Genomic DNA, 10,278 nt, shown 5'->3' on the forward strand with positions numbered 1-10,278 from the left:
CATTTCCCTCCCCTCCATTCCATCTCCTCTTCTCCTATGCCTCCCATATTTCCCTCACTACCAATATGTTTTATGGAAGGAGTTTCGTAGAGGGAATAGACGGGGAAGAATGGGAGGTGAGACGTAAGAAGTGGGGTTGGGGATATGGGGGGGTAGGAGTAAAGGGAATGAGTGTAGGTAGAAGCAGATAGAGAAACGATAGACAGATAGATAGATAGATAGATTGAGGGATAGATAGATCTCTGAGACCTTGCCAGTGGAGGCATCAATGCCACAGGGCTCGGTGCTGGATCCAGTTATGTGGAACATATACGTGGACGACCTTCTCTGGCTGCTGCCAGCAGTTTCAGCTTACGCTGATGATTGCACTCACTCCTGCACCTACCCCCGACAAGACAGTGGGCGAGCTGCTGACGAGATCAATCAGCAGCTGAGGGTACTACAGGAGTGGGATGCCCGCTGGCAGGTGACCTTTGCCCCAGAGAAGACCCAGGAAATTGTGGTCTCTCGATCCCCCACTGCCGGGCCAACAGTGAAGGGGAAGCTAAGCTTTAGTGGCATCCCCCTCCCATTCCAGGAATCCGTCAAGATTCTGGGAGTGGAAGTGGATCGAGGGCTACGGTTTGACAGCCACATCAAACACATTGCCCAAAAGGCCTCCCACAGAGTCTCCTGCCTGCGAAGGGTGGCCAGCTTTTTCGACCGCAAAGGGAGGCTGTTGATCTACAAGGCACAGATACGGCCTTACTTAGAGTATGCTACCCTCTCTTGGATGTCGTGTGCTGCCTCGCACAGCGGGAGACTCGACGGCATCCAGTGACGGGCACTGCGACTGGTGGATGCTGCAGACCCCCCCAGCCGGGCCGGAGACTCTCGGCTCCGTCAACTCCCTGGAACACCGCAGAGACGTAGCTGCTCTTGTGGTGTTTCATAAGGCACAAGTGCAAGGAGTGCCACACCTAGCGGGCCAACGCCAACCTCCGAGAGTCACTACGGGGAACACGAGAACGGTGCTATCCCGTGGTGACGCAGTGCAGGTGCCGCATTCTCGTACCAGCCAGCACCAACGCACCTTTGCGGGAAGAGTCTGCCGGATGTAGAACATGTTCACGGCCAGTGTCCCAAACATCCGGAAGATGAACACCCAGAAAATAAAACTGTCCGCCCACCACTGGAGGGGCTCACTCCTCACTCCACTGACACTCGTGGTGGAGCAGTGACACTTGGAGTGCAGTGTGTACCTACATTTTTTCTGTATTGTTTGTATTTTTTATGTATTTATAGTTTATGTAGTTTTTTATATAGACTTTATTCTGCCCTCTGAATAGGCAGCACACGACAGTGCACCTTTGGGTCGTCATCGACACGTCATGAATTCAAGGGAGAGAGAGAGAGAGAAGGGAAGAGAGAGAGAGAGAGAGAGAGAGAGAGAGAGAGAGAGAGAGAGAGAGAGAGAGAGAGAGAGAGAGAGAGAGAGAGAGAGAGAGAGAGAGAGAGAGAGAGAGAGAGAGAGAGAGAGAGAGAGAGAGAGGATGGTAGGGTGAAGGGGGTGCCAGAAGGGGGTAGAGGAGGATGTGTGGCACAAAACGCCTAGCGCCCCAAGGGGGAGCCGAAGAAGGGGAAGGAGAGGGACTAAGGGGAGGAGAGAGGAGGGAAATTTAAAGAGAATCTATGGAGTGGCGAAATTTTTGGAGGGCAGGTGAAGGACAGGTGTGTGTGTGTGTGTGTGTGTGTGTGTGTGTGTGTGTGTGTGTGTGTGTGTGTGTGTGTGTGTGTGTGTGTGTGTGTGTGTGTGTGTGTGTGTGTGTGTGTGTGTGTGTGTGTGTGTGTGTGTGTGTGTGTGTGTGTGTGTGTGTGTGTGTGTGTGTGTGTGTGTGTGTGTGTGTGTGTGTGTGTGTGTGTGTGTTCATGTCCCCCAATATCTACCTCATTAAGCTTGATATTGGCATGATTTGCGTATATTCATATAAAAAAAATCTCTCTCTCTCCCTTGAATTCATGACGTGTCGATGACGTGTCCGTTGCGTCACACACACGTCATAGTTTCATTCTGGATCCAAAGTTGATCCCTTGATTGGATTACCTGCGTGACGTGTGATCTCACCCACACACCGGCCTGACCCTTAGCCTGAACTACCTGTCTGTGGGGTGGTGATAATATGTACGTGTGTGTGTGTGTGTGTGTGTGTGTGTGTGTGTGTGTGTGTAGACTGATATTGTTTCATCATTTTTATGGTCAAAGTTAAAATGTTTATTGTTATTACTATTGCTCTTGTTGCTGTTGTTTAATGATTATTTTTTATTAATATTATAATTGTTGATGCTGTTGTTATATTGGTTATTATTTGTGTCGCTATTTGTATCAGTAGTTATTGATTTTGATGTTTGTTTCAATTTGCACTGTAATGTTTTGTAGCAGGGGTGGTGGTGGTGATGAGGGCGGTGGTGGTGATGGTGATGATGGTGCTGGTCGTGGTGGTGACAATTCAATGGTTTACCTAATATCACTCTTCTAATTGTAGTGGTAATAGTAATAGTAATAATAATAATAATAATAATAATAATAATAATAATAATAATAATAATAATAATAATGATAGGAATAATACGTAAAACATTTCAATATAAACACGAACAATAAGTCACCCACTCTTCCTATTGTAGCAACCTCCTCTCGCCACCACCACCATAACACACTCCACCACCAGCACCTCCCCCCTCTCACATACGCCGCCTACACAAACACTCCCCCCCATCCCTTGCTCCTATTCCCTCAGGCCCGTGACGTCAGGCTTCTGGTGTTACGTTTCTGATGCTTCACCTTGCCAGCATCTGAGGCCTCGCTAACACTAAGCAGCCCATGGGAGACGCCTATGACGGGGAAAACGGATGGGTGTGTAGGTGTAGAATAGATAAAGAGCGGCATGTGTTTGGAAGTGATGTGTCTTCAGATAGTGCAAGGGACGGCGTAGAAGGGAGGGAGAATTAGAGGGAGTGGTTGGAGAGGTACAGAGTGATGGATGTATTTGTGTGTGCGTGTAGGTGTATAGTTTCATGTGTTTGTAAGTCGGAAGTGGTTTGCCTAGGGGAGGGTACATGAGACGGAGTGGGAAGGAGGAAGAGCAAAAAGGAGGCTTAGAAGCTGTGCAGAGTGATGGATGGGTGGGAGGGTGTGTAGGTGTAGGTATAGAGGTATAGTCGCGTGGGCTTGTCAGGTGACGTAATATGAGATGGAGGGTGTAGTGTGACGTGTGTTGTTGTTTTTGTGAGTTGAAAGGGATAGTAAGGGTGAGTGGGGATTGAATTCAGGATGTTTGGGGTATTTTTAAACCGCAGTGGAAGCTCTTAAAGGGCAATAAAAACAGGAAACAGAAAAGCACATCCCCCACCCACAAGTTCGAGTAGCCAAAACAGAGGTGAATAGGGATTTCTTACCGCAATGGAAGCAATTAAAGGGCAACAAAAACAGGAAACATAAAAACACATCCCCCACCCACCAGTTCGAGTAGCCAAAAAAGAGGGGGATTTCTAACGGCATAAGGAAACTGACTAAAAGCTTGAATAATTAACATTCAAGAGAGAAAAGATAAATATATAGAGTGAGACGTGTGTGTATATATGTATCTATCAGACCCTCTATTATTAACCACACAACAAATTAGTTACTCCCAGACGTCAATTGAAGCTGATGGCGCCCCACTAAGTTATTCCCGTCGTGTAATATCATATTTAGCTCGCACGGTTGTCAGTTCCAGCCACACATAGATGCTCGCGTGCGGAGGGATGCTGTCACGGGTATGGCGCGGCCGATCACTTCACTTCACGGCTCTGTAATACCTGAAAGCTGTCCTCGTTCAGCACTAGTCACTTGTTTCCATTAAGGGCGCCATTTATGTCTCCGCCAGACCCATAGTGCATTAACGGGTAGGGTTATTGGTATTATTATTAGTTGTACTTTTTGTCTCATGTCTGCTGCAGCGTCTCTCGTCTGTGTCACTTTTCTCGGCGCGTTTATCGGAGCCGCAAACCCGTAGCATTGTGTCCATATAACCGTGTGCTTCTGGAACTCGTGTGGATTATCGGCATCTTTTGACACATGAAATCTTTGTTATTGCTCGTTATTATTCGTTATCTCCGTTATCATTAGTATATTATCATTTATATATTTTTTTTTTATCATGGTTTTGTCTACCAGTACTTCTAAAGCACCTTTCTAGAAGCATCCTAGCGTTCGTGTTTCTGCATGAAGATTACTAGTTTGAAAGCCACGAAGGTTGACAAAAAATCAAGATTGAGAGAGAGAGAGAGAGAGAGAGAGAGAGAGAGAGAGAGAGAGAGAGAGAGAGAGAGAGAGAGAGAGAGAGAGAGAAATTTCATAATATAATCGGATAAAAATGCGTTTTGCTCGTCATAAATCATCCTGAGTTAGTCATTTGAATTACAGCATATTTCACACGCAAACACACACACACACACACACACACACACACACACACACACACACACACACACACACACACACACACACACACACACACGAATAACAAATAACATAGAATATCACCTGCAAAATTATGTTGTAGTGAGAATATTCTTTGTTTTCCGCTGCCGAGGAAGACATGAAACATTGATGATATGCCCGAAACAAGCTGTAGAAAAATGTCAGTCGAGCGGCTTTAATGTTTGATAATTAATGAAGTTTAAGTCGCAGGTTTTCATCGGCAGAATTTTAGAATTTGTTGCAGGACACGAAGCTCGGAGAAGGATTACTCAACCCTTGGATAAAGTTGATGGTGACACACATAGAGGGATTGTTCACCACTAGAAACCTCATATTTGTTTTTGGTAGAGGAAGTGATTCAAGAGCGAACGTTTGCGAATTCACGATATTTTAATAAAAGTATTGACGTCTGGTCTAAGAAAAATATCGATTCTCACACATCACGAACTTTTGCGAATTTTCAATATTTTAGTAAAAGTATTGTCGTCTGGTTTAAAAAAAAAAAATCAATTGTCACACATAATTTGGGACGTATAATTCTGTGAAGCTTAATTGAGTTACAGATTGAAGTAAATAATGGCGGCCGTACTCGAGCAGCTATTTCTGGAGCACACACAGAAAACCTTTTAAAGCACTCGTTAGCAAAATAAATTCGTTCTGTTGTGTGGAACTCGATTGTGTCACGAGTTAAACAAATCGACAAAGCCCTCCATTATGGCGGTCTTGTCGCGTCTCGCCTCACCACTTAACTTTTCATTAAATCGCGACGGAGGGCCCCCAGCGTGTGCCGGGTGTGTTCGTTCACTTCGCGGCGCCACGGAGGGGAAAGTCGGACTCGTGTTTGACGCCTCACAATTCCGTCGCAGGTCCCGTCCGCTTTGGAAACAGTTTTACACGAAGAGGAATGTGAAGCTATGTCGGCCGTAAACTGACGTACACCGCATCGGGTTTTTTACGTTACTTTTTTTATTGCATAGTGGAAATGTAGAAAATTGCCTCTTTAATTCCCGTCTGAAGGTCCGTGTACTGGTTTGCGAATAAAACTTTCTAATTTTTTTTTTTTTTTTTTTTGCGTTCCCTTTGTCCTTGTTTTTAGTAGAATCATGTAATGGTCTTTTTGTTGTTGTTTTCTTGTTTCTTTGTTACCGTATTTTGTTTTAGGATATTAATTAACTTTGAAAATTACTAATGAGAATAGTCAAACGGACGTGAAAGAAAAAATGTGAATTGTGAGAAAATATTTAGCAGAAAACAAAAGAATTTGGAAAAGTAAGATGAAAGTGAGTAAGGGAAAATGAGAGAAAGGAAAAAGATAATGGAGAAAAGGAGAGAAACTGAAAAAGGAGAATCAGGAGAGGCAGAAGCAGACAGGCAGAAAAAGAAAAAAACTAATGGAGAATATACAAGAAAAAGAGGAAAAAAGAAAAGGTGGAAATAAATAAGGGAAAATAAGAAAATAGAAGAGAGATTACAAAGAAATAGGAAAGAAATTGAAAAAACGAGGAATCAGGAAAAACAGAAACAGACAGACATGCGGAAACAAACAAACAAAAAAGAACTAAAAACATTCAAGAAAAAGTGGAAAAATAAAAGTGAAATATCATACTAAATAACCTCTGCCGCTCGGGGAACATCCGGGACACAAAGCAAAACAATGACGTGAAGATGACGTGTCGATGACGTGTTAGCGCCGTCACTGGCCACGCCCCCGCCGGCTTAGGGGCTACGTAACATGACCCCGAATGACCTCTGAACTTTTCTATTTTTCCTCCCCCCCCTTTCCGGCCTCTCCTCTTTACTTCCTTATTTATGTAGTGTTTTTCTCGCCGTTGTTGTTTTTTTCTTTTTCTTTTTGTTTCGTCGATGTTATTGGGTGGTGGTGTTGGGTTGTTGTTGGTGGAGGTGGTCGTGATGGTTGTTATGGTGCTTGTTGTTGGTTGTGGTGTTCGTTGTGGTGGTGGTGGAGTTTGTGTAGGTGGTGGTGGTGATTGTGTTGGCGATAGTGGTGGTTGGTGGTGGTTGTGTAGGTGTTGGTGTCGGGTGGTGGTGATTGTGTTGACGATAGTGGTGGTTGGTGGTGGTTGTGTAAATGGTGGTGGTGGTGATGGTGGTGATGGTGTATTTACTTTTGTTCTTTTTGTTGTTGTTGTATTGTATAGGTGGTTATAGTTGTAATTATGGTGATCATCATGGTTGTATTATTATTATTATTATTATTATTATTATTATTATTATTATTATCATAATCATCATTATCTAAATTTTGTTTCGTCATTATTTTGTAGTATAGTAGTAGTAATAGTAGTAGTAGTAGTAGTAGTAATAGTATAATAGCAATAGAAGTAGTAATCAGGATAATAATTAGTAACTTCAGAGTAACATTTTAAAGATATATACTTGTAACAAAAACTTAAAACTCCGGAAAATGTGAATTACTACTTTCTTAACAGTGAATAACGGTGAGTTACGTCCGATAAAGGCTGGACGCGTGTTAGCCGGTTTTTTTTTCATTCTGTTTTTTTTATTGTTTTTCAGTAGCAGGAATCGCGTAGGTGTGCGGGAGTCAGTTACACTACAAAAGAGGAAGTCACGTGCGTGTGATCGTGGGTTTGTGTGTCAGTAGCGTGGGCGTGTAGAAGGCGTAGGTGTGTGCGTATAAGAGTGAGCGGAAAAACGGGAAAAATAAAAGGTGCCAGGTAGGACTGATATGTAAGAGAGAGAGAGAGAGAGAGAGAGAGAGAGAGAGAGAGAGAGAGAGAGAGAGAGAGAGAGAGAGAGAGAGAGAGAGAGAGAGAGAGAGAGAGGCAACTATTCGCAAATAAATCTTGATAAGTAAGAAAATATAATGCACTCTTAGCCGTGGGTCGTTAGATCAATATAGATTTGTTAAACATGCAGGCAGGAATTGGTTTGCTAATAGAATGGTAGACGAATGGAAGAGACTTGGCAGTCGTGCATGTGGTGAATTTCACTGTGATAGGCACACTATTATTAATAGGTAAGGTAAATTCATTAATAGGATAATAGTTTTATTGTAAAGGTTTTCATTGATAAGATAAGAAATACAGCTGGAGCTCCTCCCCTGAAGGTGTAATAAGAGCGACGGTCACTAAAGGGAGTCTCGCTCCCCGGGAGTGTGGCTCACGATGTGGCTCGCGCCTGCGCCGGGGGTCACTGGTGAGTGTGTTACCAGGCTGCTTAGTGAAGCAAGACAATGTACGCAACGACACCACAGATGGCCGTGACGTCCAGGAAGGCATCAGCCTCATCAGACCAGTCATCACTGGTTATCAATTCGAGGGCATCCCATGGATCATCATCCTCATCAGACCAGTCATTACTGGTTATCAATTCGAGGGCATCCCATGGATCATCATCCTCATCAGACCAGTCATCACTGGTTATCAATTCGAGGTCATCCCATGGATCCTCATCCTCATCAGACCAGTCATTACTGGTTATCAATTCGAGGTCATCCCATGGATCATCATCCTCATCAGACCAGTCATCACTGGTTATCAATTCGAGGGCATCCCATGGATCATCATCCTCATCAGACCAGTCATTACTGGTTATCAATTCGAGGTCATCCCATGGATCATCATCCTCATCAGACCAGTCATTACTGGTTATCAATTCGAGGTCATCCCATGGATCATCATCCTCATCAGACCAGTCATCACTGGTTATCAATTCGAGGGCATCCCATGGATCATCATCCTCATCAGACCAGTCATTACTGGTTATCAATTCGAGGTCATCCCATGGATCATCATCCTCATCAGACCAGTCATTACTGGTTATCAATTCGAGGGCATCCCATGGATCCTCATCCTCATCAGACCAGTCATCACTGGTTATCAATTCGAGGGCATCCCATGGATCATCAGCTTCATCGGTGATGGCGGCCACCGATTCGGCGGGTGCCCAAGGATCATCACCCTCATCAGACGAGTCATCACGGGTCGTCACTTCAAGGAGTGCCAATGGAACATCACCCTCATCAGACGAGTCATCACGGGTCATTGCTTCAAAGGCTGGCCACGGATCATCACCCTCATCAGACGAGTCATCACGGGTCGTCACTTCAAGGAGTGCCAATGGAACATCACCCTCATCAGACGAGTCATCACGGATCATTGCTTCAAAGGCTGGCCATGGATCATCACCCTCATCAGACGAGTCATCACGGGTCATTGCTTCAAAGGCTGGCCATGGATCATCACCCTCATCAGACGAGTCATCACGGGTCGTCACTTCAAGGAGTGCCAATGGAACATCAGCCTCATCGGTGATGGCGGTCACCAATTCGGCGGGTGCCCATGGATCATCAGCCTCCACGGACCAGTCATCACGGGTCATTGCTTCAAAGGCTGCCCATGAATCATCAGCCTCATCGGTGATGGCGGTCACCAATTCGGCGGGTGCCCATGGATCATCAGCCTCCACGGACCAGTCATCACGGGTCATTGCTTCAAAGGCTGCCCATGAATCATCAGCCTCATCGGTGATGGCGGTCACCAATTCGGCGGGTGCCCATGGATCATCAGCCTCCACGGACCAGTCATCACGGGTCATTGCTTCAAAGGCTGCCCATGAATCATCAGCCTCGACCATAGCAACAGAGGTCACCAAGTCTAGGGCTGCCCATGAATCATCAGCCTCCACGGACCAGTCATCACGGGTCATTGCTTCAAAGGCTGCCCATGAATCATCAGCCTCGACCATAGCAACAGAGGTCACCCATGAATCATCAGCCTCGACCATAGCAGCGGAGGTCACCAAGTCTGGGGCTGCCCATGAATCATCAGCCTCCACGGACCAGTCATCACGGGTCATTGCTTCAAAGGCTGCCCATGAATCATCAGTCTCGACCATAGCAACAGAGGTCACCAATTCGGCGGGTGCCCATGAATCATCGGCCTCCACGGACCAGTCATCACGGGTCATTGCTTCAAAGGCTGCCCATGAATCATCAGTCTCGACCATAGCAACAGAGGTCACCAAGTCTGGGGCTGCCCATGAATCATCAGCCTCCACGGACCAGTCATCATGGGTCGTCACTTCAAAGGCTGCCCATGCATCAGCCTCATCGGTCCTGGCCACCCCGTCAGTGGCCGCACGCGGTGCAGGGCTCACCGCCCGGACGGGCTCGCCACACCGCCTCCCGTTGCACCGGAGGCTGGTGAAGGCGGGCCCGTCGTCACAGAAGAGCGAGAAGTGGAGGCCGCTGATGTTGTCCAGCAGCCAGGCCAGCGGCATGGAAGAGGTGAAGACTGGCTTCCTAAGCGAGGCGAATTGCACCCTGACGGCCGCGTTGCCGTCTTTCTTGCACAGCTTCGCCAAGGGCACACGCAGTTCACCCTCGGCGTGGCAGCCTTGAATCCCTGCGACGCAAGACCAGCCTTCCACGGGGAGCTTGACGGAGGCGACCGTACGCCTCCTCTTCAGGCAGCAGGTGGAGTCCTTGCACGAGAGCTTGATGGAGTCCACCAGGGAGGAGCCTCGCTCCAAGGTTACCCACACGTTAAATTTCTGTCGAGTTGCAGAGTTTCCCATCGTTGTTTCGATGTGATACAAAAAAATTATCCGAATATTGAGGAAATCGTGTTCGGTAACAAAAGGAGGTGCTATGTCCATGAAGACCGACTGGCCTCCAGCAAATTTGTCGTCTTTTGTGAGAGAGAGAGAGAGAGAGAGAGAGAGAGAGAGAGTGCTACAGGTAGATGATAGTGGAAAGGAGGGGGATGGGGTAAGGGGTGAATTAAGAGAGAGAG

At 46.2% G+C, this 10,278-nt stretch overlaps 1 protein-coding gene across 19 annotated transcripts; it reads left to right on the forward strand.

Moving 5' to 3' along the window:
- The first annotated feature begins 7,407 nt into the window (after window positions 1-7,407).
- Window positions 7,408-10,066, forward strand: LOC126996688 (uncharacterized). 19 transcript variants are annotated; one of them, XM_050857428.1, is made up of 6 exons: window positions 7,408-7,915; window positions 7,973-8,143; window positions 8,201-8,257; window positions 8,372-9,239; window positions 9,279-9,389; window positions 9,501-10,066. In XM_050857428.1, exons 1-6 carry the CDS (start codon window positions 7,716-7,718, stop codon window positions 9,882-9,884), a joined length of 1,791 nt encoding a protein of 596 aa, XP_050713385.1. In that variant the 5' UTR covers window positions 7,408-7,715; the 3' UTR covers window positions 9,885-10,066. The 19 variants fall into 19 exon arrangements, with proteins under 19 accessions (XP_050713385.1, XP_050713391.1, XP_050713392.1 ...); XM_050857434.1 differs by having other exon boundaries at window positions 7,973-8,086; XM_050857425.1 differs by having other exon boundaries at window positions 7,411-7,915; window positions 8,315-9,239.
- Window positions 10,067-10,278: the final 212 nt, after the last annotated feature.

The sequence above is a fragment of the Eriocheir sinensis genome, chromosome 10 (genome assembly GCF_024679095.1).
Source record: "Eriocheir sinensis breed Jianghai 21 chromosome 10, ASM2467909v1, whole genome shotgun sequence".
Classification (NCBI taxonomy): Eukaryota; Metazoa; Arthropoda; class Malacostraca; order Decapoda; family Varunidae; genus Eriocheir; species Eriocheir sinensis.